At 37.3% G+C, this 24,539-nt stretch overlaps 1 protein-coding gene across 5 annotated transcripts in view; it reads left to right on the plus strand.

Annotated features, from left to right (window-relative positions):
• Nucleotides 1–22,958, plus strand: part of ANKAR (ankyrin and armadillo repeat containing) — a 53,604-nt gene extending 30,646 nt beyond the window's left edge. For 4 of the 5 annotated variants that reach the window (XM_084780748.1, XM_084780747.1, XM_084780749.1 and 1 more), the window contains exons 11-24: nucleotides 1,996–2,100; nucleotides 4,484–4,725; nucleotides 5,890–6,058; nucleotides 9,350–9,591; nucleotides 9,766–9,919; nucleotides 9,997–10,158; nucleotides 12,003–12,109; nucleotides 13,998–14,120; nucleotides 14,763–14,921; nucleotides 15,539–15,656; nucleotides 16,374–16,483; nucleotides 18,684–18,880; nucleotides 20,966–21,012; nucleotides 22,636–22,958. In XM_084780748.1, coding sequence (XP_084636874.1) covers nucleotides 1,996–2,100; nucleotides 4,484–4,725; nucleotides 5,890–6,058; nucleotides 9,350–9,591; nucleotides 9,766–9,919; nucleotides 9,997–10,158; nucleotides 12,003–12,109; nucleotides 13,998–14,120; nucleotides 14,763–14,921; nucleotides 15,539–15,656; nucleotides 16,374–16,483; nucleotides 18,684–18,880; nucleotides 20,966–21,012; nucleotides 22,636–22,883 — 2,183 coding nt within the window. In that variant the 3' untranslated portion in view covers nucleotides 22,884–22,958. The remainder of the gene's footprint in view (nucleotides 1–1,995; nucleotides 2,101–4,483; nucleotides 4,726–5,889; nucleotides 6,059–9,349; nucleotides 9,592–9,765; nucleotides 9,920–9,996; nucleotides 10,159–12,002; nucleotides 12,110–13,997; nucleotides 14,121–14,762; nucleotides 14,922–15,538; nucleotides 15,657–16,373; nucleotides 16,484–18,683; nucleotides 18,881–20,965; nucleotides 21,013–22,635) is intronic. The other variant, XM_084780750.1, reaches the window with a different exon arrangement.
• The last annotated feature ends 1,581 nt before the right edge of the window (nucleotides 22,959–24,539 follow it).

The raw sequence follows: 24,539 nt of genomic DNA on the forward strand, positions 1-24,539 counted from the left end.
GAGACAGGCTAATCCCTGGAGCTCACCGGCTAGTCAGTCTGGCCAACTGATAAGGTCCAGTTTCAATGGTAAACTGTCTCAAAAACTATGGGGGAGTCACTCCGGAGGCAGAGGCAGGTGGATTTCTGAGTTAGATGCCAGCCTGGTCTACAGAGTGAGTTCCAGGACAGCCAGGGCTATACAAAGAAACCCTGTCTCAACACCCCACCCCGCCTCCAAAAAGCAGAGAAGAAATAGTCAAAGAATAGAAGAAAATGTCAAAATACTCAGTGTTGACCTCTGGACTCCACACCCCAATACAAATGTACATTCATGCACGTAGAAAAACCACACATTCACACAAATACCAAACACACACACACTGCACATGAGTACACACACACAAAACACATATACACACAGATGCACATTTACTTAAATAGTACACACAAAAAGTGCACATGAATGCATACACACAAAATATACATTCTCACAAACGCTATATTTATACAAGCAAATGTTTATGAATGCACACACAAAACACACATTCACACTAACACTACACACACATTCACACATACACACACTTGAAAAATGATGTCCAACTCTTTGTTAAAAATAGCGTCGGTACCAATCTTGGCATTTGCTAAGTAGTGAGGATATTTTCTGAGTACATAAACCCAAGGAGATACTGGGAAATATCTTTGTGTTTATTTTTATGCACATCCGTTGTTGCACCTTAGTCTTTTAAAAGAGTAACTGTGAGGATCACCTTGACCTGTAACAGACAACCATTACAAATGCCTCTAATTTTGACCCCTGACAAGGATGACTTGAAGGCATAGATCAGTCTCAGTGGCCACTTTTATTGGAGCCATGGTTAGAAAATCCTGGTGATTACATGGTAATGACACCACCAGCGAACAATGAACAGTAAGCTTGCTGCCTGTTGCTCTGCCTCACGCCCTGCAATAGCTCTCTCTCTCTCCCATACTGCCCGTTTCCACTATAAGCAAAACTCAACAGATTAGAAGCAAATTAATCAGCCTTTGAAGAAGAAGTTGACATTTAACACAGAGCAGTCTCAGTGAGGATCAGGACAGCTCTGCAAACAGAAGCCAGAGAAAGAGATAAGAGATAAGCCCATGTTTCCTCACACCATAGACATTGTTTAAAAGTATGCATGATGTTTCATCTTTTGTTTGCAGTTCAAATTCATAACAGATTAAAAAATCATATTATTCATTTTCAGGAAATATGCAAAGCATCATATCCAATGTAATGCCTATTAAAATTGTGTTGGTAATGTAGTTTACTTTGCCATCCTTCAAATCTCCTACTCAGACTTTATTCAAAACCAGTCATAGGCACATATGAATATATTATTTTTCAAGTGAATTTGAACTGTATTTCTAGGCAAATATTAGCTATTCAGACAAAAGACAAATAATTTTAGGATGTTTTCAGTAATTATATATATTATAAACCTCAGAGACCTTCGATATACTATGTTAGCTTCTGTTACTGTCACAAATCCCAAGATAATCAAGATCTGCTGAGCAGCTTTATTTGTGCTCACAGGATTGGTTGTAATGAAATAACAACACTTATTACAGGAGCCTATGGCAGAGGCCAGTGACCTATTTGCCTCACGAGAAGTATAATAAAACAGACAGGAAGTGACAGAATCCCACAATCCCGTTCAAGAATATTTCCCCCAAAGATCTAAAACCTGCCACTAAGTCCCACCTCTTACAGCTCCCATCATCTTCCAATAGCTAGTGTCCAACCTATGAAGAGGGGCCTCAGAGGACCACTCCAGATCCAAGCTGTAGCTCAGGATAATCTGTTCAGCTCCTCCCAGAGGACCACAAACAAGGAACGTTTAGGCACATGCAGTTGGTGACGGGATGATTTCAACTCTTGTGTTCACTTTACCTATATAAAAACAAAACCAGTCATTCCGTTACCTCTCATGTGAATTACAGTTGTGTTTTCTTGTTGACTACTTATCAGAAATGTTGCAGTGTGAAAGTTTAAAGCGAAGGATGATGGCTGTCATGTCCTTAGAAGTAATTTGCTTAGCAAACGATCGATACTGGAAATGTATTTTGGATGCAGGTAATACAAAATATATTAACTATCTGTTTTTTGTTATATATTAAGTAGAGTCATGTTATATTTAGGTCAAACATTTTAATATTATATATAATACATTTATATTAACATAGGCATACATATTTAACACTTGGATCAGATGCAAAGCACATACTCTATCACTAAACTAATATATATATATATATATATATATATATATATATATCATATAATATTTATGTTTATATTTTGGGATAGGGTCTCACATATAGCCCATGCTAGCCTTGAACTTGTAATCCTCTTGCCTCACCCATTTTTAAATTTATAAACTTTGTATACATTATATTTGATCATGTTTTCCCCACCCCAACTCCTGCAAGACCGTTCTCTCCTCTATACCTACTCAAGTTTGCTTTTTTGGCTCCGTCACTAAACAAACAAACACAGAACAAAAACCCAAAAGAAAAAAAACAAAACAAGAAAGAAACCCCCATCACAACATAAATTAAAAAAAAAAAACAATAGGCAAAAGTCTGAAAGGACAAAAATGTTAAAACAAAGCAAAATGAAACAAAAAGTCTACAAAAATACCACAGAGTTTTTGTTCTTGTTGTTGCTGGCCAGCTCGTCCTGGGCCTCCGGTCTGCCTGGAGCGTGGTTGAGATGCCTAGTGAGAGTCCACTGCAGACATCTAGTTTTCCCTTTGCCAGTGGGTTCCAAATGCAGGTAGCCTCTTGCTCAGGGTGGGTGGTTCTTAGTGTCTTTCCACCTCCTCTTCTACATAGATCCCTGAACCTTTAAGGGAAGGGTTTGGTGAAGACATGCCATTTAGGACTGAGTGCTATAGTCTCTCACTCTCTGCGCATAAGCAAGAAGATGCTTCTCTGATGTGGCCATGTGAGGCGCTGATCTGTGAGTATAGCAGCACGTCACTAGTAGTCACTTCATTGTTATGGTCCCTTAGCAGAAGCATGATTTTCCATGACCTGTCTAGTCTCAGGGTCTTGGCCACTTCAGCAGCAGCAATTGTTGGTTCCATCACCTCGTAGCCTGTTGAGTGCTAGGTTTACAATATACGCTATCCAACTTTGCTTTAAAAGTATGTTTTTAACTATAGAGGACACTTTCTAGACCTACAGTCTAGAAGCCCCTGCTTAGGTCATGGTGTAGCCCACACCAGTTTTAGGTGAGGTCCCACATCAGTTGACATTAGGACTACAAGCAATCCCCTACATCTGTGCTCATGGGCTAATCTTGTCTAGACAGTCCGTCACTGAGACACTCTTCCCAGGTGATTTCAGGTGATGTCAAGGTGGCAGCTAAGTGCAGCCATCACAGAACTGCTGTCATTGCCTTCATTTGTAAGTTATTCCACACCCACATTTGCACAACTTATTTTTTAAATTGAAAAGTAAGAGAACATGTCAGGCCAGGTTTGTAAGTAGTTCTGCGTTTAGAAACTTCATCGATAGTGTGGCTTCTCTGGCCTGGTTTCTTCACCAATGAAATGGGCTTGTTCTGAGAGCAGCACTGTCCACTAGAACTTTCTAAAAGGATGGAATGTCTGAGCTACCAAGCAGGTGTCCACTTTCCTACGTGTGCATTCTGAGACATAGCTAGTGTTTGTTCCATGATAACTGATGAACGCATAAGCTTAAGTTTATTTAACTCATTAGAAACATGTTCAGAACTGCTCTATGTCCCCCCAAAAGTTCCATTTCAGGTAGATAAATAAACGAGCCTCCATTACACTCATATTTTTCAGGACTTTTGTTTCCTATGGTGTGGTTTCTTATCAACTAAACTGATATAAACATTACAAGTATTCAACTAAAGCCAAGTTTTCTTTCTTTCTTTTTTTTTATCCCATGCCCAATGGCTAATAATAAATGAGGCCAGTGTTACATTTTACTACCTCTCCATTTTTTCACTCTAGATAACATATTATAACAATTAAACAAATACTGCCACACAAAAAACAGTCCAGGACTCAGTGAAGACCTTTACCATGTGGTACGCAGGCGTGGTGATGCACACCTGTGATCCCAGCCTTTGAGAAGTTGAGACAGGAAAGGTGGTAAATGGGCTGCATACTGAGTTCCTGTCTACATAAGAAAAATTCTCACAGGCCAAAATTCAGTATTTTAAAGATGATTTAGATTTGCTAATACAAAGTGTATGATTATGTAGGTTATGTGAAACGAAATGTGCGAACAAAAGAAGCTACTTTTTTATACATAAGACAAAATCATTTTCACATCACTTCAAGTTATTATTCTATACTTTGTAGAACTGTCCATATTTATTTATATCACCATACTATGAACATTATTTTGATACTGTTAGGATAAACTGACTATAAATTATTTTAAATTGTCTATACTTATTTTAGTCTTTTTTTTTTCAGGCACCATTCCTGCCTTAGTCAATCTATTAAAATGTCCCAAAATAAAACTGCAGTGTAAAACTGTCGGGTTAATGAGCAATATCTCAACTCACGTGAGTGTGGTACATGCTATGGTGGAGGCAGGAGGCATCCCTGCTTTGATCAACCTGCTGGGGTCTGATGAACCAGAACTACATTCCCGCTGTGCTGTTGTTCTGTATGATATTGCTAAGTGTGAAAACAAGGATGTTATTGCCAAATATGTGAGTACCATTTTATAGAACATTTTTAGCCTGACAGGTATTGTCTCACATAGAAGACAGACAGTGAAACACAAGGACAATCCCCTAGGGATGGTGAGGGAAGGAGAGGGGAAACACTGCAGCACAGCAGGTGTTTCAGTGAGTGCTAGGGGCCTAATGCTCTGTACGACAGAGTGTAGACTGAGTGGCCCTGGGAGTATTTTTTATAGTATATACTGGTTGTTTCTTGTTTAAATGAAGATATTAGTTCTGTGTGAGAAATATATCCCAAATGTGTACCAGAAGGAACTAGACGAAAATTGCTTTTGGTTCACACCAAGCAATTGTTGCTATGCTTTATTCTCTCAAATAAAACCTACCCTCCTATGTCCACTAATAATTTAAACTCTGTCTTTAGATATTTACAAATGAAGTGAAGTTGCTTGATTTGATTCTTCAGCTGTTTCTTCATATAGCTGTTTCTTCAATATGAATTGGACCATCTGTTAGGCTTGATGCTGTTATTTGACTTCCTTATGGTAGAAAACAATTTCTGTCCCTTTTTCTTTGAACTTTTAAAAAAAATGTGCCTTTGTTCTCTTTTTAAAACTTCTCTGAAAAAGTTTGTGGTCTCCAGCATCAATCCATTAGAAAATAAATTAAAAATATAGTCACACCCAAGTCCAATTCCTGAGTTACTCAGTTTTATCTACTTACCTTTCTTGTTAATGGATTCTGGCAGTTACTAGGGTAAAATCTCTGTGTATGCAGTGTACTTAAGCTTTGCTGGCCACTCCATTTTATTGGGTCAGATAATGCATAGTTATGTGGTTATCTTAGTTCAGCAATAATATTGTATTTTTCTGCATAAGAATTATTCAGCTGCCGGGCGGTGGTGGCGCACGCCTCTAATCCCAGCACTTGGGAGGCAGAGGCAGGCGGATCGCTGTGAGTTTGAGGCCAGCCTGGTCTACAAAGTGAGTCTAGGAGAGCCAAGGCTACACAGAGAGACCCTGTCTCGAAAAACCAAAAAAAAAAAAAAATTATTCAGCTGTCTTACTGTTCTGTGTGACATCACTAGACACTAGACTCTTTTAAATAGGGATATATTTATAGAAAGATTACAGACTTTCAAACAAAAATGCATAAATGAATTCGAATGTCATCCCCTTTGCTTCTTTTTAGAATGGAATTCCAGCTCTGATCAATCTCTTGAGCCTCGACATAGAAAGTGTGCTGGTGAACGTGATGAACTGTATCCGGGTGCTATGTATGGGGAATGAAAGCAACCAGCGAGCAATGCGAGACTACAATGGCATCCGGTACCTCATCCAGTTCCTTAGTTCTGATTCAGGTGAGCCTCACCGATCTGCTGAAAGTGACCAGACTTGCCAAACAAAGCAAACAAAGAGCTGGATTTCCCTATGGACAAATATTTTGGGTTTATCTTTGAACAGATCTAGACACATAATATAATCTAAATATCTGGAAAACTTAAAACTACCAAGCTTGTAGAAATAATCGACTCTCTAAAGTATATTAAAATGTTTAGCTAGAAATTTCCATAAATAAAAATATTAGCATGAATAATGAAATAGATCATATAATATGTTTGGGGAGATTTCTTCCTGTATGAATATCTATTCGTTAGAAGATGTTTTGCAACGTACAGCAAGAACTTCAGATCTGCTTTTTTATATCTGATATCAAAATTCAAGGAAATCAGCAGGTACCTGCTTCTAAAGTGCACCTCAGTTCCAGGAACCCCAGGGGTCTCAGGCTGCTTCTGTAGCAGCTGAAAATGGTCCATCTAGGTCCCGCTAGAAAAGTGTCACCACCGTGAGTGTATGCAGTAGCATGAGCTTTCCGTTTTTGAGATCAAAAACAAGGGTAAAGACACGCCCATTTGGTCACGCGTCTTTCTGCCCCACTTCATCATATATAAATATGGAATAAACACAAAATAAAAACACTGGGAAAAGATAACCCAAGGTAAAGAATAGGAAGGAAGAATGCTGGAGAGAGCTTGCCTTTATTTTAGAATTTCAAATTTCAACAAGTGTCTTCTTGTAGGAATCTGTAAAGACATTAAAACCTCCCTTTGAACTCTTAGTTTTCTGCTATGAGTTTCTCTATACTTCTTACTGTACTCTCCTGGCTACTGGAGAGCAGCACAGGGGAACAGCTCTTATACACAGTTTAATCATATAAATTTTGTTTATAATTCTTTATCTTATTTGTGCCATTAATTAAAACTTAAAGAGACTAGCTCTTTTTCAGCTGGATTGTTCTAGATATTATAAAAAGCAGTACTTATAGCAGTAATTTTAATAAATGAGTTCATGAAAAATAAAAATAATTAAAAGAATTCCATGTAGCCTGGCAAGATTGCTCAGTGGTTAAGTATACACACTGCTCTTCTAGAAGATATGAGTTCAGTTCCCAGCATCCATATGAGACGGGTCACAGCCATCTGTAACCTCAGCTCCAGGGCATCCCCTGTCCTCTATGGAAGCCTGCTATCATGTGCACAGATACATACATATAACTAAAAATCATAAAAATATTAAAAAATAATTCCCTGTTAGGTCTTTGTCTGATCTAAAACCTAACTATAAGCACTGTTTTACCACCCTGTAATCTATACTAATGTCCTTAAGAAGTATAAATTTTTTTATTTAAAATAATTATTTTGCTTAAACTTTATATATAACTTTAGTATTTTAACAACCAATTCTTTTTACTGTGATCCAGCTTGCTAACCCATAGAGTATTAAGAAAATAGTCTTAAAGTGGGTTCACAGTTTTTATCTGTTTTGCTTTGCTTTTTGAGAAAATAAAGTTGATTTGGTAAACTAATCTTTCATAAATATTTTAAGATTGTTTTGGGGGGGAAATTACAATTTTTGCAGCAAATTTTGATTAATAATAATAATAATAATATTGCTATTATTATTATTATTATTATTATTATTATTATTATTATTATTACTGAGATGAGGTCTCACTGAGTAGAGCAGGCGAGCCTAGAACTTGCAGAGATCCCCATGACTCCCAAGTGCTAGGATTAAAGGCATATCCAGCTTACTTGCACAATACTAAAGTGCTGGGGTTTTTAAAATTAGAAGCAAGGCAATAATAGCAACTAAATGGTACAGAAACTGGGGAATCATAATTAATATCACTAATGAAAATAAATAAATACCATTTAACATTACATGAACTATCCTCAAAGAACATAATGCCACTTTTTAAGTGTTCTGAAGGGAGGTACATATCTTGAATCATGAGAAACATTTAATAAACCTAAACCAAGGTTTGAAATAGATGATTAATATTCATTTAAAAAGTCTAAGTCACAAAACATAAAGACTAAAGAACTGTTGTATATTATAAAAGATATAGAAATATCATAAATGGAATGCATGCTGTCAATCTGGATCCTATGCTGAGAGAAAAGTATGATACAGGACATTACAGGATAGAGGATAAAATAGGATTAAAGCATTGCATCTACTAATTGCTCTGTGCATCTATATGTCTTCAAATAGCCTCAAATGTGTGGGGAAGTCCCTGCAGGCATCACAGTCAACAGCATAGGTGCAAAGACCTTCGTGCTCCCTACACAAGTGTAGGAAACTAAACTGTAGCTTGGCATAGTGATACACACTCCTTCAGCTCCACAATGTGGGAGGCAGAGCCAGGATCTCCGTGAGTCTGAGGCCACTTTATCTTGTATAGTAATTTTCAAGCTAGCCAGGGAAGAATTAGGTAGATCGATAGATCGATCAATCAATAGATAGATAGATGGGTAGATAGCCAGGGAAGAATGAGATTGATCGATCAATCAATCGATCGATCGATAGATAGGTAAATAGACAGATAAATGATAGAACAAAACTAAGTTGGAGATAGATGCATATATAACAATGTATTCAATTTATAAATGCAGTTGAAGTGTATGAGTTCTCTCACTTATTATAACTGTTCTGTAAATAACAAGAACAAAATAAAACGAAGTACCATTTTTGTCTAGCAAGTTGGCAGGTTATATGTATTCATTTTTAATGATAAGAGTTATATTCAAGAAGAAAAAGTCAATTTGATATGCCTGAGTTCTGATTATGGAAGATAAAAATGCTACTAGTTCTTTTAGAAATAGATCTACTGAAATATACTGATTTACTACAGTAATTCATAACACTCTATGCTAAGGAAAAATGTATTGATAAATATCTACATGTTAAGAAAATTCCTCCTGGAATTATTTAAAACAGTGAAAAGTTTGAAGCAACATATAATTTCAAAGTGGATATGACCATTAATGCAATATTTAGAAGGCATTTGTTACAGTTATGTTCATAAAGGAATGGAGAAAATATTTAAACTATACACAAAATTATAGATATTATATTTATAGCACAATAACATTGAATATATCTATCATTTTCTAAATATGCCAAGTATCTCTCTAAGAAGTAGTCGACAAGATAGAATCTAAATGATGAATCTGAACAGTTTATTTAAATTCTGTTTCCTAAATTCTTTGAATTTATAACTTGGTTTTGTAATGTGCAGAGTTATTGTGCAGTGTGGTAGAGTTACATTTGCAGTGACTTGTTTGTTGCTCTTGACTCCTTTGAAGATGTGCTGAAGGCAGTGTCCTCGGCTACGATCGCAGAGGTTGGTCGGGACAACAAGGAGGTGCAGGATGCTATAGCAAGGGAAGGGGCGATCCCTCCCCTGGTCGACCTCTTTAAAGGGAAGCAGCTCAGTGTCCAGGTGAAAGGTGCAATGGCTGTGGAGTCGCTGGCGAGGTGCAACCCTTTAATCCAGAAGGCATTTCTGGAAAGAAAACTAACTAAAGACCTCTTAAAACTTCTAAAGGTAGAGATCTTATCATTACTCTTCCAATTGTTTAGATGATTTACTTTATTTTGAACTGTATTTGGAGATTGGAAAATCAAACCAAATTCTGGAATGCATGTTTTATGAAAATATACAACCCTAATGTGTTCAATACACATTCACTGAATGATTGGCACGTTTTTGTCTTAATAGGCCTTTCAAATAGATGTTAAGGAACAAGGAGCCATAGCACTTTGGGCGCTGGCAGGACAAACCCTGAAACAACAAAAGTTTATGGCAGAACAGATAGGATACAATTTCATAATAAACATGCTCTTGTCACCATCTGCTAAGATGCAGTATGTGGGTGAGTTATTTTCTATGCATAACTGCCGATGTGATACACACTGAAGTCCATACCCACCTCTTACGTTTTATTCCCAGGGGGTGAAGCAGTCATAGCTCTAAGTAAGGACAGCAGGATGCATCAGAATCAGATATGTGAAGGAAATGGCATTGCACCACTAGTTCGCCTGCTGAGGATTAATAAAATAGCAGAAGGCACACTCCTGAGCGTCATCAGAGCAGTGGGGTCCATCTGTGTTGGTTTGTATATAGTCTCAATTTATTTTATTTTATTTTATTAATTTATTCATATTACATAGTCTCAATTTCTTAATTACTATGAGAAAAATAAAAGGCCTAGGCAGAGAAGTAGAGATTGTTTCTTTATCATTATTCATGCTATAAAAGACCTCAAAGATTTATAAGTAGTTTCTCCAAGACTTTGGTGATTTAACGTGGTGACATTAAGAATTTCATGTCTGTCTTGCTCTTAAATTCTGAGTAGACTAGAAAATGAAGACAGTGAACACTGACTATTTTAAACTGAAAGAATCCCATTTATTTTAAGATAAGTTTAAAGTGTCAAGAGCCATAAATTTCTTAAGGTTAACTTTCAATTATATTTTTTCAATTCTTGTTTACTTATATAAACAAAGAATTATTTGATAAGGCAATCTTTGTGGCAATAGAATTGACATTTTAGGGTACATGAAAAAAGTGCAGAATGTTTAGTGACTGACCTACCAATAAAATCGGGGCTCTCAGTTGATCTTCATGAGTTCAGAGTAGAGTCTGCAGGTGCAAGAGGAAAGAAACTTTTTGTGCAAGCTTGGTTTTCCAGGTAATTGAATTTTCTCAAAAGGCCATAGTTGTTGAAGTTAGTAGCTCCACTTTCCTTCCTTGCCTATGAAAAATACCTGCAGAAACTCACTAACTATTATAAGAAATAAATAATCTAGAAAATAATGTTTCTTTCATAGCTGGAATCCATGATATATATTCAAGTTATAATCAAATTGTAGTAAATGAGGGTTGAAGAGAAGGTTCGGTGGTTAAAAGAGCTTGTTGCTCACCCAGAGGGCCTAGGCCAATTTGTAACACCCATGTTCTCAGCCTGTAACTCCAGCTGGCATGATGGGGTACCCAAACACGTAAACATACATAGACATAGTCACACAAATCAAACAATTCTAATAAATAATGATATACACATTATATAAGCAAATTATATGTAATCAAATAAATTAAATTATATTTTAGAATTATTTATAGTATATAAAATGCATATTACATATATAATATATATGTATGTATTTGTTTTATCATCTCACAACAACAACTGTCCTTAGATGAGGATGGTGAAAGAGGAAAAATAAAATGGGTGTTGCTCATTCTACTCCCCCTATTTAATTTAAACTTTCCAAGTAACAATATGTGGCTGGCTTTTTGTCACTGCTCAGAGAAGCCTAAGCTTGTATTTCTATTAAGTATATAATGTTACTATATGTATATAGTATACATATAAATATATTTATACTATATTTGAGTATATAAACCTACTATATATGTCATGGAATTCCTTGGCATTAAACAAAATTAAAATTTTTATGCAATGAGATTGAATTTTCTCCTGATATTAAGTTGCAACTGAAAGTATAGAAATGTTGTAAAGGAAGACAATACGTTTATGTTTTTAGTATATGAAATTTAAGAAAGCTAGAAATTTTAACTCTGATTAGTCAGTTTTTATAGATTAAAAAACTTTGAATAGAAAACAACAACTATAAACTTGAGTACCAGGGTATAGCATTTTAAACTAATGATGGTTGTTATTCTCTAGTATTGTAGCATTTTCAAATTTATGTGCTGTGTCTCTATTATGAAACCATCTATAATTCTAGTAATGAATTGTCCATGCTTATTCATTTTGCCCTTTAAAATTTTAATGCAGGGGTATTGAAATACTGTCAGTACATCATGTTTTAAAAGTTTGCTAGCCATATTACCTTAAGATAGTTTATCAACCAAAGTCAAGATAAGTTCAACTCTATAATTTACTAGATGGAACAAAAACATGACCCCATTGACCCATGAGGACTTTACAGGTGTGGCCCACACAAGCAATCCCTTGAGTCAACAGTATGTTGTGGAGGAGAATGCCTTTCCAGTGCTTATTCAGCTGCTAAGAAGTCACCCTTCACCTAACATTAAGGTATATATTAAGGTTTAAATGTTTCTGACACAGTAAATGAAATATATACAGCACCTTTAAGACTAATTTGTATCTTAGATTATGCAAGTTTACAAGCATAATAACTTTTAAAACAAAAATCTAAGAGTTTTAAGCAGAAAAGATTAATGTAGTAAATATTAATTTCTTCAAATATGACATGAAAGTCTTATATGCTTATTCTTTAGCTATTTTTTCTTAGCCATTCATTGTGTATTTACAGAATAGCTTCCTTTTTCCTCAGTTAGTGATTGTTAAAATTGGGTGGGAATAGTGGCACTGTTTCTCAAGAACAAGGAAACACCTATCAAAATAGAATGGGCTGGCTCTCAGCCAGGGCTCTCAAGGCTTCATTATAAAAACTTACTATAAGGTCTTTGAGTATTATTCACTCTTCTATCCACTAGTTAAATGTCCTTAATAACCCAGCATCAATTAAATTTTACCAAAGCCATAAAAATTCACAAGTTTCATAGGTGGCCAAGCAGGAAATTATAACAACAAAAAATACATTATCTTCTCATAATCTTCCTGGAGCTCAGTTAGTGATGAAGAAATAAAAATATATGGAATAATGTGTTAGTGAATAGTAACATTTCCTTTTATAGATAAATTGCAAAAAATATCCTGTTATTTGGCCAATCAGGATATGATGAGAAATAGAAAAATACAGGAGATTAATGGGCTAGTGAATTATAATATTTTCTTTTGTAGATATACTGTAAGAAAAAAATGTCATAAGGTATTTGGCCTTTCAGGATACAAAAGGGATGATTTAATTGCCAGAGTTCAGTGGGGGAAATAAAGAGAAGCATAAGCTACAAATAATTTTTGGCTTGACTTATAAATAAAAATTATAGACATTTAAGTTATAAGTATATTTCATAAGATTATGGAAGTGTTACAAAAATACATTTATGCTTAAATGTATTTTAATGGAAAAACTTCCATTTTATCCATCTGTAATTCAGTTTATTTTTCAATGGTTTTTGAAACTTGTTAAACTGTAACAAATACTTTCAGTCATTTTCCTGAAAATTAGGCTGTACAGCAGACAGAATATTTCAAAATAGGTATGTTTTTCAAATTCTTAACATTTTTCATAGAAAGGCATAGAACAGCCCTTTTAAAAGCTGTTAAGTCCAGCAATGTATGTCATTCTGCTTTCTGATGGGAGGTAAGTGAAAGTTAAACAACTCTAAAAACCAGAAGGAAAAGACTGTGCCTCAATTCTACTTTTATAAAGTTTTGCTTAAATTCTTAGGCAGTCTTAGACTTTGACAGCTCTGTGGTCATTATCAAATTAAAACAGCCTTTAAGCCCATGCCAGCGAGCATTTCCAAACTATGGCTGGAGGTGGGAGGGATACAACTGCACACGTAGGGTTAGGACTGTGTCTCTGCATGCGCTCCGCTATCCCTGGTGACACCTGTCCCGACCGCGGTACCCTCAGAAGGAATGCATGATGGTCTCTGGTCACCAAGGAAATGGGTATTTCCTGTCCACTAAAACTTATGAAGACTAATCCTCCAGAGCCGTGTTACTCTTTAAACGGTAGTCAGAAAACTGTAATCAATACATGGTACTTTAAAGAGATGGCTTAGAAGCTAAGAGCACCGTCTGCTCTTCTGAAGGTCCCGAGTTCAATTCCCAGGAACCACATGGTGACTCACAACCACCTGTAATGAGATCTGGTGCCTTCTTGTGGTGGGCAGGCACACGTGTGGGCAGAATACTGTATAAATAATAAATACATCTTTAAAAAAAAGAAAAAAATATATTTCCACAATCTAGTCTGTATATTTCTGTAATGAAATATATTCTCCAGTCATGTGTGAGTGAAAGTTAATTTCTGAAAACACATATTTAGGTTGAAGTGGCATTTTCATTGGCATGCATCGTCCTAGGGAATGCTTTTCTACAGAAAGAATTACAAGAAAGCGAAGGATTTGAGTATTCTGATGTACTTTATCTTCTTCACTCAAAAGATAAGGTAGGGACTTCACAACACCTCTGTGTGCTCTGTGTGCCTAGGGGAGGATGGTTCTAAGCAGATGCTGTCAGTTATGACCAGGTGTCCTTCATGGCAACATCTGAGTGTATTGCTTAAGAGAGTAAATAACATGACGAGTCTGTAATGGTGTGATAATGTGTTCCAAATTTTTCATAGTTGCCACACATCTTCCTTGACATCCTTGCATCCTTTTAATGCTTGAGAAGAAGTCTCTGTCCTTAATTGAAGCGTTGACTTAATTTCATGCTTTTTTGTCCCAGCCATCCTCTTCTCATACACTACTGCAGTGAAGCCTTAAAATGCTTTATGGTGAAGAGGGAGTTTTCCCCAAGACAGCTAATATGATGCAATTATTTTTCTTTAAAGAAATTTCCCTCAATAATGTCCTATTTCTCTTTTTGTTAAGAATAAAATGTGGTAATAAAAAGAAAAAAAAAGAATAAAAGAATAAAATACGGGAGGGTGGGAACAAGAAGATAAGAGCAAGGGGATTCCAATCAAGATGTAATGTAAATAAATTATAATAAAATATGTATTAAAAGAACAAAATGCATTTTAATAGTCAGTATCTCAAAATCCAGTGAGTACCATATAAATGATTGGTATTTCCTCCTTTTCTAGGACATCTGCTTGCGAGCAGGTTATGCACTAACCCTTTTTGCCTTCAATAATCGTTTTCAACAGTATTTAATATTGGAAACTGGAATGATAACCTTATCTATTTTTGAGCCTTTTCTTCAATCCAAAGTTGAAACAGAGAGGGCAATGGCAGCATTTCAGGTACATGGGTACAAACATTTTATATTGGCAAGTTTGTCATCTTAGTGAACACTTCTTTGTTTGGGATCCAGAAAAATGTTTAATTTATGAAACTTAGTATTTTGCACATCAGCTCCTCTACGTCACGAAAAGTACATTATCAGGACTGCTTTATGTGCACAGAATTTTTTTAGGTTATATCTGATATCTGTAACAAGCCTGTGAGGTCAGCAGGCACCATGTTTAAAGGCGCTATGGAAAGAGACATGGCTGAGCGGGAAACAGGTCTAATTGCCCACTGTGAGTGACTGCACAGCTCCTCCTATCCCGCTTAGGCTCCTCGCTGGCTTATGCTTACTCTTCAGAGCTTTTTCATCCCACAGCCTTGGGAAGTATTTCTCTTCTAATTCAAAGACCAATGTTGCAAAAATTGGAGAAAGAGCAATGTGTGGCCTGGCATAGTCATGGCTAGCACCATTTGGGGGAGTGCTTTAACTCTTTCTTTCCACCTCTCGGATCCCTTCTATTGGGAGTCCATGAGATGTTTCCTTTACACCCTAAAAAGGCCCCAAATCATAAATGATTGAGAGAATCTCAGTAGCAAATGTTCACCAGTTCTGTGTTTTGTTTTGTTTTAGATTATTGTATTAGCTAAAGTCATTATAGACGTGGACCACATTACTTTGACTGCAAGAGGTGTTACTATTTTAGTTGACAGTTTGTATTCAGTCCACATTCCTACTATTGTCCTGACAGGTAAGAAATAGCTAACAATCAAACAAACAAACACAAAAATATCTAATGACAGCGACACAAAGGAACACGCTGTGTCCAACACAGATTATTAAAATGTTTTAGATTGGAATCACAGCAGTACTAAAACATGCCTGATTCTCTGTTGCATAGTTTCAAGTTAGGCTACCTGAAAACTCTGAAGATACATATCTGGATGGAATAGTGAGCATCCATGCCGAATAGAAATGCTGTAACGCTTAACACAGTTTTTTTTTTTTTTGCTTTCCTAATTATTATTTCAAATTTCTAATGATTTTCTAGACTATAAAGTGAAACTTCAATTATACACCAACCTTTGTGTATATGGTTGGAATGCATATGGTATACAATCATACATACATACAGTCATACATTATTTATGTACATAAAATGAAAGAATCTTAACTGGAAAACGGTGAATATATTTTGAAGTTTTGGATGGCAGAAAGCTTTCAAGTTTAAAATTTTCTCCTTTTTTTTTTTATTTAAATAAACCTGTGTAAGTTTTAGTATGTGTCACAGAAAATCAATCAACTAAAAGGAACTGTAATTCCACATTTACACAAAAATATTTTTTCTTCTTTTTAATTTAACAGAGAGGTAGCTTGAAAAAATTTAAATGCTATGCACAAAGGAACAAAAACCACATATCAGCTATCAATTCTATATAATATAAGAATTTTCTTTGTTTAATTCTAGGTAATTTAATAGCTAGCCTGGTTCATTCTAGAGCTGGTATTCCAGAAGCTTTTCTCACACAAGGGACAATCCAGCGGCTCTGCTACCACTTGTACTCAGGAAGGGAAGAGGTAAAAACTGAAAGCTATTTATAAAATGCAATGTGCTGCAAATAATAAAATCTGCTTCTTTCACACAAGGATATACCTTTTTCTTTAGGATATCACATAATTCATAATAACTCAAAACTTTCCAGTATTAGTCACATCTGATATCTACAATTCTGAGTCCCACAAAAGGCACACATTTATTTTAACCCCAACATTTAAACAGAATATTACAAAGCTATAATTTTACAACAAGTATAATTAAGTATTTTAAAACTATGGGGCTGAAAAGAAGGTTCTAGAGCATGTACTGCTCTTGCAGAGGACTCTGGTTTGGCTCCCAGCACCTATATTGGATGGCTCACTACTGCCTATTACTCCAGTTTCTGGGGATCCAATACCCTTTCTTAGTTTTCATGGGGATGGACACACACACACACACACACACAATCAATCTTTGAATAACTTACAGAAAGTCATCATGGAAAAAGAAAATTGATAGATAACTGCTTGTAAATGTGTGGAAAGTCTCTCAATAAAGCTATATACATGACTTTATATGTGCTTTATAATCAATTGCCTCACAGAAGAAAGCAGGGTGAGTTTAAAAAGAGGACACACTTTAGTATCATGTTTATTAAGATGTTTAAAAATGTTTAAAATCTAATACTGGTTCAAGTTCATCTCTGAACTAAAATAAAAAATGAAACTGTGAAATGAGTTATTTTGATTCTTAAAATTAAGATTTACTCTACAAAACCTCATGTCAGAGTTCATGCCAGTAATCTCAGCACTCAGCAGGATGAGACAGGAGGATTTCTCCTACTTCAAAGCCAGTCTGGGTTACACAGAAATTTAGAATGTGCCCTGTGAAAGAATGACATGCAAAATTGTGAAGGGCACCATATTTTAAGAACAAAGTATGGCATGGATATAAGAAAGTGCCATAATGAAACCATTGCTTTGTATAACTGAAAATTTAAAAACTCAATGTATAAATAAAAACACTGTGATGAAACAGAAATTTATAACTAAATGTTTAGACAGTATCTCAAAATACTGGTTACTTAGCCAGTGGGTGAGCCTTTTAGCTTCGTTTTTTTGTTTTGTTTTGTTTTGTTTTTTAATACTCTCAGTAATTCAAAAAGGAAGCCAAGTATGCTCATATTGTGAGCAATGACTAGAAACCAATGTAAAATAGCAGTATTCTTAGAAATAGGGCAGAGAATGTGCCCAGGAAGTGGAATTAGTGACCTGGCTTGCATGAGCTATTATGCTTCTACCTGGTGACTGATGTCTGTTTACATCCATATTTGAGACTCATGTTTACAGAAATAATAATAGTTTTAGAAATAAGGCTTTTCTGTATAACAGCCTTTACTGTCCTGGAACTTGCTTTGTAGACCAGGCTGGCCTCATACTCAGAGAGCCATCTGCCTCAGCCTCCCTAGTGCTGGGATTAAAGGCATGCATCTCCACACTTGGCTTACAAAATTATCTTAATATTTATCTTATTTTTTTAATACTGTGTATGTGTGTGTCTATAGGTATGTGTATGTGAATACAAGTGCCCAAGGAGGCCAGAAGAGGGTATTGGATCCCCCTGGATTTGGAGTTCCAGGTGTTTTGAGCTTCCTGACGTGGGTGCTGTGATCCAAACTTTCATAAGAAGTGGCTAATTAGTGCTCTGGGCTAGATAATTTTTATTAGATTTTTGGGACAATTATACCAAGTGTTTCCTCCTGTTCTCCTCTCCTGCTTTTCCTTTACCCTTCCCCACTCCCCAACCCATCAACACCAAGTTGTGCTGCTCCAACGATCCTGAATGTATGGTCTTCCACAGGAGTGTAGCTGATTTTGCAGGCACTATGCTCTGAAGAGAAGACTATCTCTCCCTATCCCAGCAGGGGTCAGGCTTGCATGGGTTTTGTGCATGCTATTGAACATACCCTGAGTTCCCATAGAGCTGCCTTGCTGCGCGCAGAAGACCAGTTCCTGTAGTCAGCCACTGCTTCTGGCTATTGAACTCTTCCTGTCAAAGCCGTCACAGCCCAGTGCTTATCAAGTTTTTTCTTATAAAATAATGTTCAAAAGTGTATATGAATATATTTAGCTCTGGCTAAACTGTATAATTTAAAATGGTCAAATATCAAATTTCATGTTAGTTATATTTTGTCATAATAAAATATTAGGAAAATATGTAAAAAATTTCTTTGCATTTTAGGTTCGCACAGCATGTTCCTGTGCCCTTGGCTACCTAACTTACAACGCACATGCCTTCCGCATCCTGTTAAGTGAGTGCAGGAATAAGCCAAACCAATTCCTGCGCATAACAAATAACATCAGCAGAGATGCAAAAATTAACCCTGCGTTCCTAAAGGAGTTTGAAATTCAGCAAAGTGTGGGGCTTCCATCCCTAAGGTACTGTGACCTTATATGGAGTTGCAGAAGTGTTGTTATTAGTAAAGATCTCAGGAGATCTTTGGGAGTCCAGCACATAAAACTCCCCTTGAAATGCAAATCCTCTGTATGCCGACATAGAAGCCTAGCCTTGAATGAATGTTCATTGCTGAAGGCTGTTTTTACTTATTTTTGAATGCCAAGTGTCTACTGCTTGTCAACCACTGTGTCAAATACATTGCAGCAGGTTTCTGTTTGAGCTCGGTATAAAGTATTAAGTGTCTGCCCTCACTTTAAGTGTGTTATCCACCAAGGAAAAAGAGTAAAATTTATTTTATTTCAGCCTTGACACACTGCCATGATTAGCTGGGCCTATGTAAAAGCTGCCACATTTATTCTTCTGTGTGTAAGCAGGTCTAGGCCCAGGAAAGATGGGATTTCCTTATAATTGTTTCTTACAAGTATGCCACAAAGTAGAAGGCCCTGTTTCAAAGTTAAGATGAAAACAAGGGGGAGTTTCCCTCAGAAAAACAAAAGCAACAACCAGAATTTCTGAAACTTTGTCTCTATTTCCCCCCCCTAAAATTGTCCAAGGAGGGGGTAAAATCTAACCTAAGCATCAAAGCATTGCTCCTGTCCAGGGGCTCAGAGGTGAGCCCTCACCTTGCTATTGGCACATTGCTGTGGAGTGGAAACAGAAGGTGTTGCCTCATGGTGGGAAGAGTGAGCTATGAAGCTTGACCAGATCTGAGTTTTCTGAGAGGTTTCTTCCAGAAAGAGAAAAAAACAGGCTCTTCTTCTCACTTTATCAAACTAACTAAATAAATGCACTATCCCTAGGGTTGGTGACACTTGCTCCCAATCCTAGTACTGGGGAGGAAACAAAGTGGCCCCCCAGAGCTTCCCAGCTGGCTAGCCCATCCTATTGCATGAGTTCTGGACCCATGGCATTCCTCAACAGCACAGCCACTTCAAAGGCTGCAAGACTTACTGAGGTTGGAGATCCTATAGAAATGGGCCAGAGCTGATGCTACCCCTGGGTGTAGAAAGTCTGATAAGACTGGACCCACATTTTCTTGGAGAGAAGTGCTTAGAAATAAGAAACAAGCAGCATAATGTGTAGTTTTGGTGATATACGAGAGGCATATGGTCTGCCACATGATCCCAACAAAGCCATTGGCAACAATGAAGCAGAGGGTGAGCAAACCACTTCTCAAAGCAAATCCTAGGAATCCTGAAGGCCAGTGCTGAAGGAGTGGCAGGCCAGCCCTGTTCAGTCCCACAGTGAAGAAAGAAGTGCTCAGGACCAGATGATGGGGAGGTGGATGAACAGAGGCTATGGGGACTGACGGAGTGATGGCTTTCCATGACCTTCTGGTAGCACAGCCACTGGATAGCTGAGTTCAGAAGTGTGGGGCTTTCTGCAGCTCCTAAGTGTTCAGAAGTGAGAAGCTGAAACAGAACCCTGCACTCACAAAGAATATCCCTTAAACCACCTTCTTGTGAATAGGGGTCATGAATTACATATTTGTTCTGGCATAGTCAAACTTTCCCCAAAGTTTAACCAAGTAGATCCCAAAAATATCGCCAGTCTCTACGTGGATAAAGGTGCTTTAAACTAAGCATGAAAGGAGGCACAGGGGTCCATATTCCATGTAACAGGCAGTCACTGTCTTTCACTTCCAACTGCCTGTGGATCAAGATGTAGCTTTCAGCTCCTTCTCCAGCACCATGTCTGCCTGGATGCTGCCATGCTTCCCACCATGATGATAATGGACTAAACCTATAAACTGTAAGGCAACCCCATTTAAATGTCTCCACAGTGACTCACTTCCTCCCACAAGGCCACACTTCCTAACAGTACCACTCCCTATGGGCCAAGTCCCTTCTTCCCATCACTTCAAACATAATGTTCCACATTAGTTATATTTAATATGTGAAATTAGTTAAATAAATGATCAAATATAAGGTAGTATGTGTGCCATTTTCTACATGTATGAGATAGATCATTAGGCCCCTATAACCTGGAACCTTTATTTATTCCTGGGTTTCTGAGTCTACTATGCCTTCATTTATTTTATTATCTGATTTGTTTTTCCTTTTTAGCTTGGAAAAGAATGGAGGACCATCCGTAATTCCTATCTTTAAAAAAGGTAATCATTTTTTCTTTTATTTATTTACTGCCTGCTAGTAGTGGCACTTTCTAATTCCATTTTAGCGTTTCTATTGCTGTAATAAAATAAAGGCATGACCAAAGGCAATTTGGGGAGAAAAGGGCTTATTTCATGTAACAGCTTGTAGCCATCAGCCAGAAAAACAGGGCAGACACTGATGCAGAAGCCACAGACAAGAGCTGGTTGCAGGCATTCTCAGTTTCCTTTCCTATACTTTCCTGTAAGCTTCTGTTTTGTAATTCTATATATGGAAGACACATTCTCTTTATAAGCCTATATTAACCATTTAAGGTCTTTCTTGCTATTATCAATTGTTAAAGATTTCTCTGGCAAGATGGCACCATTGGTAAAAGCACTTGCCAACAAGCCCAATGACCCAAGTGTGATCCTCAGAGCCTATCTACTAGGAAAGAACTAATTCCCACAACTTGTCAACTCTGATCTCCACATATGTGCTGCGTCACACACACATGCACGCATGCACACAAGTAAAACTTTTAAAAAGATCTTTCTCTATTTCCAAGTAAAACAGGAACAAGCCAACATCTAAGCATGTCTTAAACAATTTTTCTCTTGTAAAATTTCTTGTACATTTATCTAAAAACTGTTAGACCAAAGCAACATTGTTTCACTGACACTTGACAGTTTTGACTCAGTTGGTAGTTGACAATTGGGTAGTCTAGGTATGAGGAAATCAGACTCTAGATCTGAAAATATTACTTATTCTATTTTATTTTTATTATTTTTTAATTTTATGTTCATTCACGCTTTGCCTACATGTGTATCTGAGTGAGGTGTTGGATCCCCTGGAAGAGACAGTTACAGACAGTTGTGAGCTGCCGTGTGGGTGCTGGGAACTGAACTCAGGTCTTCTGGATAAGCAGCCAGTGCTTTTAACTGTATTTTATTTTTTAAAAAGCCTTTAATTCTGTGTTCTCTGTGTGTGTCTTTATGGGGGCATGTACCCAAGTGCAGATGCCCAGGCCAGGTGTCAAATTCCAGTGGAAATAAATTTACAGGAGGCTGTGGATTCTCTGCAAGAGTACTACATGCTATTGTTAACTGCTAAGCCATCACTTCAAGATCTTATTAGGGATTTAACAGGGAATAAGCATGGATTACTTATTTTCATGAACATGCTTATTAATCGATTAGCCTTAGAAAATGTCAAATGACAGTGTACACTGCCCCATGATAAATATCTTTGACCTAACCTGTCAGAAAGAGAGCAGAAACGTAAAAAGGGGAACGAAGCACTGGAGGATGGCCCAGTGGTAAAAGCAAATGCTGCTCTTCTAGAAGACAAGTTTAATTCTCAGCACTCATGTACAGCTCACAGTCACCTGTGATTCCAGCTCTGAGGGATGTGACATCCTCAGTGGGTGCGCGCGCGCACACACACACACACACACACACACACACACACACACACACACACACAGAGTTCCTTTAAAAAGGGAGAAAAGGAACATTTATTTACTCAGGAATATTTGCAGAAAGCTGTTAACACATTTTACTTGGGCAGAGAAAATAAGGAGTAGTCAGATTATACTTAGAGCCCATGACTTGAGAGACATGTAATTGTGACCTTCTTACCTCCAGGAAAAGAGCACCGAAGAAAATCAAGACCTAAGATCCAACCAAAAGATTCTCTGACTTTAATACCTCCTGTAACTAACTTCATGGGGCTCTTTAGGACACCAAAGAAGGCCAATGTTTACCATAACATCTTCTCCTTCTCATCTGGAATTTCATCAGACATAATAAATGTATCAAGACCAAGAATAGTGTGTTTGAACAAGCTTGGGAAACGTGAACAAAAAGCCAACCCAGAGCCCACAGAAAGCTAAGAACTAAAACTGTCCTTTCTCAAAACAGATAATTGTTTATTGCAATAAAATACACAGCATTTTCAGGGGATGGAATTTGTGTTGTTTGAATATTCTTCATATTAATACTGAATAGCTTTTCTTTCCAGCGTTTCACATGGCATTTAATATTAGGTCAGTTATTGCCTCAAAAAATAAATAGAATTTCTGTATAGAATGTCTGTACTTATACCTATAAGACATATCAACTGTCACGAGTAGAATCATGTGTGTGTGTGTGTGTGTCCTTATACCTACACTACCTCTCAAGAGTTAGAAACATTTTTGAGTTGGTATGCTGAGTTAGAGAGTCCATATGTTAACACATACCACAACACTCAAGCTGTCAATAAGTATTACCAATGTGTGAGGCTTCTGAACACCTTGATATTCACAGTGGCATCTGGAAGCTACGTCCCTCAGGTATAAAAGGGAGTGTGGTTAAAATGTGTGGCCACTGGAGTTATCTCATCATCTACATAAATTTCCTTTACTTTGCATCTGGACATAAACAAAATCCCCAAACCAACCAGAATTGAAAAAAACAAAAACAGGAAACATAAACACATACATGCACACCATAAAAATACAAAATTCGACACTACAATATATAAGCAAAAGACCAGTATGACAAAAATTCCCAAACAAAGCAATATGAAACAAAAAGTCTACGAAAATGCCGTTGGGGGCTAGAGAGATGGCTCACGGATTAAGAGCACTGGCTGATTTTCCAAAGGTCCTGAGTTCAATTCCCACCAACCACATGGTAGCTCACAACCATCTATAATGAGATCTGGTGCCTGTATACATAATGAATAAATCTTTTTAAAAATGCCAGAGTTCACTCTGGGTTGGCTATAAACTGCTGGGCATGGGGCCTATCCTTGCGTGTGGTTTATATACCCCATCATACTCCATTGGAGAAAGAAGAACTTTCTTTGCAAGTGGATGTCATGTTGTGGGCTGTAAGTTCATGTCCTCTTTCCTCTCTCATGGCTGGGACCCCATCTCATGCGAGCCTGTGCAATCCCTTCGTGTGCTGCCACACATCTGAGTGTGCATCAGTCCTGCTTCTGCCTCATCTCTGCACAGCTCCTCAACCTCAAAGGGAAGACGCCCTACACTCTTAAAGATTTTCATTTCTCTATCATTTCCTTATAAAAATTACAGACAAGAAGAGCCTCAAAAGAACATACTGAGTTTTACCAGGTGTGCTGGGCCATATCTGTAACCAAGGACCTGGGAGGTCCATGCAAGAGTTAAGAGTTCAAGACCAGTGCTGGAGAGATGGCTCAGTGGTAAAGAGCACTGCCTGCTCTTCCAAAGGACCCAGGTTCAATTCCCTGCACCCACATGACAGCTCCTAACTGTCTATAACTCCAAGATCTGACAATCTCACACCAATGCACATAAATTAATATTTTAAAAAAGTTCAAGACCAGTGTGAACTATCCAGTGAGTCCCAGACACATGTCTAGACCACAGAGTAAGGCTCTATCTCAAAACAAAAGGCTACCAAGAAGAGACTTGATACCCTATGAACATATACAGGGGGAGGAGGTCCCCCTCAGTCACAGTCATAGAGGAGGGGAGTAAGGGGAAAATGGGAGGGAGGGAGGGAGGAATGGGAAGATACAA

The sequence above is a fragment of the Acomys minous genome (assembly GCF_964271855.1).
Source record: "Acomys minous genome assembly, chromosome: 4".
Lineage (NCBI taxonomy): Eukaryota > Metazoa > Chordata > Mammalia > Rodentia > Muridae > Acomys > Acomys minous.